Source organism: Drosophila obscura, unplaced genomic scaffold (assembly GCF_018151105.1).
Source record: "Drosophila obscura isolate BZ-5 IFL unplaced genomic scaffold, ASM1815110v1 contig_187, whole genome shotgun sequence".
NCBI lineage: Eukaryota > Metazoa > Arthropoda > Insecta > Diptera > Drosophilidae > Drosophila > Drosophila obscura.
Window position 1 is genome coordinate 1285888 of NW_024542775.1, and position 8806 is coordinate 1294693.

The 8806-nt window shown below is 40.4% G+C and overlaps 1 protein-coding gene across 3 annotated transcripts in view; it reads left to right on the forward strand.

Annotated features, from left to right (window-relative positions):
* The window catches only part of LOC111070803, a 10816-nt gene extending 2010 nt beyond the window's left edge, over nt 1-8806 (forward strand). For all 3 annotated transcript variants that reach the window (XM_022361747.2, XM_022361748.2, XM_022361750.2), the window contains exon 4: nt 480-8806. In XM_022361747.2, coding sequence (XP_022217439.2) covers nt 480-7519 — 7040 coding nt within the window. In that variant the 3' untranslated portion in view covers nt 7520-8806. The remainder of the gene's footprint in view (nt 1-479) is intronic.

Consider the following 8806-nt stretch of genomic DNA (forward strand, 5'->3'; position numbering starts at 1 on the left):
GATTTTTTAGTACCTAACATTCTGAGCCCAAGGACTGGGCTTTAAACGAAGTCACTGAGGGAATTACTCCTTATTTTGATATTATTTTACTGTTTTAAACAAAATTTGGAATAGGACAAAATTCACAATTTAAATAAGCTTGGACTTATATACATAAACATATATTCATCCTTATATCATGAAAAAATTTGTACTTAAATTTTCTTTACATTACTTTTCTTTATATCTTTCTATGTATATGATTTCACCATCTTTTTTGGCTGTACATTCTGGAAATATGAACTAATTACTTAAACTTTCAATTCTTTTCTGCACCAAATGATTACATCTGTAAATGTAAATGTATATTTATGTTCCTTATAATGTAAATATTTGGCAATCTGACTCCTTTCTATTACTCCTACTGAAAATGAATATGACGCATTTATTTCACGCAATCTCTGTACCGTTGTATGTATATTTATATATTTTGCAATTAGATGTTACTACTGTGCTCTTGGTGAATAATGGGGCTGGGAGATTGGGGGATAGTCATGGACGGTTCTTGACAGTGCGTCCAGAGGTTGGACTGTTGACTTCAACAGCGCGAACATTTATTCAGGATGGAATTACAACAGAGTTCGCTACCCAGGTTGTGGGTACAACATTACATAATGGTCGCATCTATGCCCAGTATTTAAAAAAAAGTTCAAGGGTTCTCTATGAGAACGACCGTGTCGTTCCTTCTGTTGTTACAAGTTGGGTGGGTGGTGGTGGTGATTATTTACAAACCCGTTCGTTTCTGCAGAATCACAACGATCTATTTAATGCTGAAGCCCCTGACTGGCAGGATATTGACGATAATATAGGTGTTCATCGAGGAGAATTTGTGGGGAACACAGACTTTGTGAACCTACAAAATACAAAAGGCATAGCGTTGGAGACAATAAAGACCGCCTCGTATCTAGACAATATCTTTACCTCTTCTTTGAAATCGATACATATGTCTAGCAATGCAGCTATATTGCAATCTGATCTAAAAGCTGAGAACAGAGAAAAAACCTTTTCTAACCAGCATGTTTTGTCTGGAGGATATTTGCCAACCATCACAGTTAAAAATTATTTCGAACAGAGTAAACAGAGTTTCCAGCAAATTTCGGGAATCAAGCCAACTGATAGAGATTCATCTGAGATTATTGCAGATAGTGTGGACGATGGGCGGACTCCGAAATCTTACTTTCAACAAAAACAACATAGTGGACCAATGATAGAGCAAAGAACCTCTATTTCGAAAGCTCCAGCTCTTTCAGCAAAAAAACGAATTTTGGCGACAGTAACCTACTACGGCTTTGCAGATTTCACAACGATTGTAGGTGATAGCGTGATTGTTTTTTCTCCTAGCACTATTCAAAGCAGTCAAAACTATGGCCACGTTACGTCTATTAAAGGAAAGCCTACTTTAAGAACCGAGTCTTCAAATGTTTCCGGTTCAATTATTTCCGAAAAAATGCCAATTTTATCCACTACTATTAATCAATGGAACTTTGACCAAGACACAAGAACCAGATCAGCTTCATCAAATTTAGTTGATGAGACGAGCAATTCAAATCAGTTTTCCACTCCAGAAATAAACATAGCACCAAATCTGAATTACGGTATCAACGTTACGTCAGTTCAGGCTTTGTCAAGTCAATCTAAAACAACAGAAACAATTAATATGGCTTCTGGCCTACTGTCTACTGGCGATCGATTGGAATCAATAGTCGATAATGAGAACACATCACACAGCACAGCCATAGTACACAGCGATGATACAATTTTAAATGTATCAAGCGTTCAAGTACATGGAGGTGCCACAACCGTTTATATTGATGACGATCCTTTTGCCAACTTTGTAGATCCTACGGGAGTATCCCATTCTATTCCGTTATCAACAGATCAACTCGATTACGAAACAGTTACTGAAGGCAGTGACAACTCTGAAGGCACAGACGTATCAACTGTGCCAATTGAAGAAGACCAAGAAGATAGTCTAACAACCACGGTAGCAACTGAAAACTTAACCGAAGATTTGTCTGATAGTCCCCTTACTGAACCCTTACCATCCCTGCCCATAGATGATAATAACAAAAATGTCACAGAAACATGTGATCACACAACATCTCAAGTGTTCCTAACACAATTACCAAAGTCATTGGGATCTCTGCCTCTAAATACTGGGAAAGAAGATCCATCAAGTCCATCAAGCGATGAAAACCCACTCTCGGCATATGATATTGTTCAGACCACTAAATACTATTGCATACAGGCGACACAGGTGCAGCAGCTCGAAAAGCCCGAAATGGAACTAGTGAGCGTAGTAAGTGAAGATGCAACAACAGAGGTACAGAAAGAATTAACAGAGATATCGAATAAGATAGAGGAATCCACAGTTCACGAGTCGGAGGACTTTGATGTAACGACTGATAATGAATATGACAGTGAAGATGATGATTACGATACTGATAATGGTTCTAATGAGGTTGACCTAATTTATAAGACTCTGTACACAACCTATACATACCTAACGACCTTCTTTCAAGGCACTTCTACTACGGTATCAAGCCATACGGAGATTGTCACCAATCTTATTTCCTCTACGGCTCGTACTGAAGTAGATCAGATAACAAAACCAACAGATGCTATCGCTTCGATTGGAGAGATTGGATTGGATACTGCAAGTATATCGTCACAATCGGAAATTAAAGTTTCAGTTTTGCCTTCCAAGTATACAATTCCGCAAGAGATTGTCAGTCTGTTGCAGCCAGAAAGGGAACAACGGGAAGAAATAAGTGTAGTTGTTGATGAACGTATGAGTACCAAACAGCAAACTGAATATCTTAATGACTCTAAGTATACTAACACATTGTTTACTACTTACACTTACTATACGTCGATATTCGCCGATAATGACACAGATGTAATGTCGCGTACTGAGGTTGTAACAAATTATATAACTACAAATTCGTTAAATAATTACTTTACCGATACTCCAACTTACATAGACACTCAAAACACTACCCACTTGCAGACGTCAAATCTGGTTAAATTTAAATCATCAGAGCATCGCGTCGAACAGGAAGAACATGTGACCTTAGTCATGGATGTGCGGTCAAGTAATGGTAATGGAAACCAGCAAGTCATTTTAAACCAAAAAGATCCCGTGGACGACCAAGTGAGCTCGGAAAGTAATACCGATGAGATAATACCATCAGCTACTCTGCTTCTTCAAACAAGCTTTACGACGTTTACCTTCTACACAACTATGTACATCGGCGATGAAACAAACGTTATCAGTCGCCTCGAGACAGTTACTAACGTTGCAACTGAAACGCTTAAGCCCACAAAAATGTTAAGCGTAGAGGAAGCAACCTTCCCTGTTACCTATTTTACTACATTTACCTATTGGACTAAGTTAGCTAAGGATGGTGAGATTACTACACTAAGCAGAGAAGAAACATTATCTAATATAATTGAACCGACAAATCACGGGTCAATTCATGAAGACGAAACACTACGGACGGCAGGCAATTCTTATAGCTCCCTAGATCCAAGCGATGAAGATATCCAGCAACGTCGTATAACAGATACAGAAAGTATTGTAACTTCCGGTATGACTGATCAGAGCTTACGATCTGACTTTACCACTTATTACACAACATATACGTACTATACCACATCATATGAAGTAAATGAGACTGTTACAAACTCTCGTTTCGAAACCGTGACTAATGTGGTTACACCGACGGATGTTAGCACATTGATGTCAGATACTATATTGAAAACTCCAGCGATGACTCAGCCAAGCGAGCTCTTTACGGGAAGTCTAAATTATATAATAGCCAGTCCATCTGATTTGGTCTTGTTTGACTATAAACACATTGTTGATGCGGATGAAGTAAGTACATTGTACTTTACAACAGAAGTGGCATCAACGCTTAACAGCGAGGGAATTGAAATAGAAATCACAAGTAGTACATCGAGTTTGCATGTTGACGAAATGAAAAAGTCTAGTTTAGCTATGACGATATTAAATGATGAAAGCCTATCTAGCTCTAGGTCTTTCAAAACTGGCCTGGTACGTCTAATTGAAGGTACGCGAATCGGAAACGGTACAACTACTTTATACCAGTCTAAGGTTATTGGAACTGTAATAGACAATCGATACGCGCAGATTATTGAAAGTACGTCTAGTTTTCTCTTTGAGAAAACAACTGAAGATACTGCGCTATTGCCGACAGTTATGCTAACACAAACGGCTAATTTGAATGTCCCTGCGGACCCTAGTATCGAGCATGAAGACGATCAAAATACAACAGGAGCTACCAATGATGGAAATTACTCAACAGCTTTGGACCCATTTGAAACATCAACGCGCACATTTGCCCCCGTGATAAGACCATTTGCTTCACGGAATAGGCCTACTTTCGCGCCAAAACAAAAAACGTTAAGTCCAAGTAGTGCTACTATTATAACAAGGTCAGATATAACACCAACCATTACGGCAACTCCTGCCCTAAAAACATCTGGCAGATATAGCTCAAGACGAGGTGTTATTTCAAACGCACCAATAAATCAAAATGAATTGGGATTCCCTCAGTCGTCGAGACGAACTTTTGGCCGCCCGATAAAGTCATCGAGTAGTTCTGTATTAAGCGAACTTGGTGGCAGTCCCCAGTCCAATGTTGCATTCGTACCCCCTAGAAATCGATTTGCATCTTCTTCACGTACTACACAAATTGTAACTAGCAGAAAACAAAACATAAACTCTTCGTATCGCCCATCTAATAGCCCAGGTTTTCGTGCTTCTGGAATACTTGGTGGAAGTTCCAAATTTCGCGTAAAGCCAACTATATCGGGATCACCAACAAGTGAGCGGACGACAACGAAAACATTCTCAAAAGAATTGAGTTCAGATATCAGTGTTGAAGATGAAAATTCCACTGACGAAATGGTACAGATTGGTGACGAAGAAGAAAGCACAAGACGCAATCAGAACCCATTGCTGCGACTCCGTCGACCTATTAATAGGCCAAGCGGATTTACACCGATCCCACGTCCGAGTGTTAACAGCTCTTCTGCCATTTCACTTCGAAGAAATCCTTTGTCAGCCCGGGCAAAGACAACATCTACAACCACTACCACTACAACGACTGCTAAGCCCCGCACTCGCAGCTTTCAGAGACCAACAATTTCTAGCCTTCAGGCACGCTCTAGGCCACAAAACAGCCTCTTTCCACCACGAGGGCTTTTTCAGACACAGCAAAGAGATGAACCTCAAAAAGAAACGAAGAAAAACGAAAATGAGTCCGAAAATGATTCTGAATACGATGATGACGATGATGCCGATGATGATGGGGAAGATGACGCATTAGACGAAGTAAATCGTAGTAGACGGTCGAATTCTAAATCGCAAAAGAGTAAAACTCTCTCCCGGGTGCGACGGCAAGCAGATGCTCTTAATAGGAGCCGGTTTCGATTTCGGCGACCAAACTTGTCAACGATGTCTTCACTAGAAGAGCCAAGCACTTCGAATAGTGACGATATAAATGAAACCACAGCCAGTTCCCGCGGTAAAAAAAGTTCTCGATTCGGATCAAGGTTTCCATCGCCACGTGGCCAACAGGCGCATAGTCAGAAAGCTCAGCCCAGTTCCACCGCTGCAAATCATCGAACTGTTCGTCCAACAAGGCCAACTACGCCGCGCACCCAGTTTACACTAAGAGAGAAAGATGCAACATTAAATGGAGCTAAGCGTTCAGGTACATCATCAAATTTTCGACGTCAACCATCAACCGGAAGTCCTTCTATAAGACGCACTATAGGTGCTGGAACTAGCACCAGTCGTAGACTGAAGAGCTACAGTGGTCATAACAGCAACAATAATGCTGACAGCGGGCGCTTAGTAGGTACGTCTCGATCAAGAAATGGAAACTCAAATGGGTTGAATAGGGGAAGAGGATCTGTGCGTGGCCGAAACAGAAATGAATATGCTCCAGATTTGCAGTCAATTGAGCTGGTTAGTCAAACTATCACGGTTACTCATCTTATACCAGCCGAGGTCACGGTGCCTGTTATAAATGGCCAAATAACAGAATATAAGAATATAGTGACTGCGAAGACCAGCACCGAGGTGCTGGGACCAAATCAATACACGGAGACTTTGGGAACAAACGGCCAAACGTCGACATATCTTACGCGAGAAGAATCGAGTATTAACAATGCAGGTGCTACAGAGCTGACTAGATATCTGTTGCATGATTCTCTAACAACAACAGTAACTTTTACACCGACCACCATCCGCGGTCGAAAGACATCCTTCTCCCACATTCTTCCGTCTACTGTGTACTCTGTAGAGCATCTTATATCCACAGTACAACCTCAAATATCTGCTAACGCTCCGCTCGCCAATATACTGCTCTCCCAGTTGCTCTTGGGCAATCTTAATTTGCCGGCCAATCCCTTAATTGGTGCGCTTGGACAGCAACAGAGTGTGATATCAGCCATAGTTTCCACCTCTGTTGAGCCTGTGACCGAGTACCGCACTCACACCTCCACATATGTAACTACCATCTTCGATGGAAAGTCTACCATACTCCCACTGACATTTCAAGGGAAAAAGATTCTGACTACTGTCTACGATACTACCGCACAAACAATAACAGCTACGGAATACAGTGTAGATACTATAGTGAACACCCCTATAATTCCTCAAAATGTACAATCAATTGGACCTGTAGCGCAGGTAAACAGTTTGTTGTTGCAGCAGTTGCTTCTTCAGCAACAGCAGGAGCCATTTTCGTTGCCTCAGGGCTTATCCCATACTCAATCCCCACAATTGTTTTTGAGTGAGAACCTTCAGGATTTGGACGATGCTGGCCGGACAGCAACACAAGTGGATGCACTGGGTGTCATTGACGATGAGTTATTGCCGATCCACAGTGAAATGCAGAGCACGAATCGCAATCCCAATCGAAAGAAGTCCCGAAAGGCGAGTAAGGGACACAAACGAAGCAAGCAACAGAAATTGGATATTCCGCTAGAGGACACTAGCGTAGTGACATTATACGTATCGGGCCGTAGGCCCGGAGAATTTAGCACAGTATTGTCAACCGTGCAGAATGGGTACGATCATTCGGCTGCCCTGCAAAAGAGACAAGCACATTCACAAATACGACAAACGGTTGCTTTGGGAGAGACGCAAGACAATGATATGTATGACGCCGAAGAGAGTGAAAATGTCATACTTTTTGTATCACCCAAACAAGATCACCCACAGCTCGATAAAAATACGCTCGACACATTGTTGGATGTATATCATGGTGTTGGCTCAACAGAAGTTTTTGGTGATGATATAAGGGGTCGAACTGCATCATTAGAGAGCATTGTGGGTGATGTAGACCTTTGGTACTCGAAATCCTCCAGCCAATCAATGATTCTGTCCTCGACAACAGATTCCATTGCGATTGATAACAGTAGTACGTTTAATTTTTTAGCCTAAAAGACCTCACTGAGCTATCCCCGCTACAGTCGCAGGTCACAAACCTATATTCTGTCATAGTTTATCCTCAGAAACTCACTTCCATTTCCTTAATAGGAAATCAAAGATCACGACGTGGAGCTCATACCAACTTTTCTATCACTGATTCTGGTACATCTAAAAATATAACAAATCGCTTCTTGCGAAAGGTACTTGTTCGCCGGAAACCATTGGAAGAATTGCAATCACTAGTCAATAAAACAACAAATGCAAAAGGCAGTCCTCTTCCACAGTCGCATTCATCCCAGACTATTTACCCAAAGAATTTTCGTGTTGTAATATTGAAACGTAGACTACCAGATACCCTAAAATTTGCATTAGAAAAAACAGGCACATTCCAGATCGCTCTAGGTGATGTTTCACTGACTCCCGTTAGGCAGGGAAAATCCCAGAAAAAAATCATGCCTAGCAAACACATAGAGGATAAATCACCGAGAAATCAAGAGGAAAATCATGGCCAGGTCCAGCCAATTATATTAACTCATTCAGAAAGAAGCAACCCCAAGACCGTGTATGACCTATCGACCCTTACCACAATTAGAACGGAAGTGCTTACACGCACCTTCACATACGTCGTTGATCGCGTACAAAACAACCAACACGAAGTACAGACGCACTCTACCTTTATCCGAGTCACTACCAAAACTTTCGATATCACACTGACTATCTCATCCAGCCGAACTACTAATGTTTCAGTTATGCCCACAGAAATGGTAGACAGCCTCTACACCTAACATTGAATGCCTACATACTCGTATATAAGAAAATGTACATACACTTATTCATTTTTATTTGGTTATTTTTGTAAATTTTGTGTCTAGACTTATGATTAAAATGAAATAAATAAAAAAAACGGAGTCTAATGCTAAGGAAAAATACAATTACTAAACTTCCCAGAATCAATATCATTTACACAGGTTTTTTGCTTGTGTCCATAGTAAAAGTAAAAGAGCTGAGGATGTGCCTTATATTTTCTGTCTCGGCGTTTGCTTTGCTGTTTCTCTATATTGAAACGTTTTTTTCTGTCTCCAGTTCTGGAGTCAATGACAGGGAAACAAAATAAAAAATTACCACATTCGAAGATTGATACATTTTAATATTTTATATAAATTGATGAAATAAACCATATCTTTATGAGGGAAGGTAGTTTTTGCCAATTATCACACACTTATTGTATATCGTATGGAAATATAATTTAAATAAATATAAATTCGTATACAAATATATATGTAAATTACATAGTTTTAA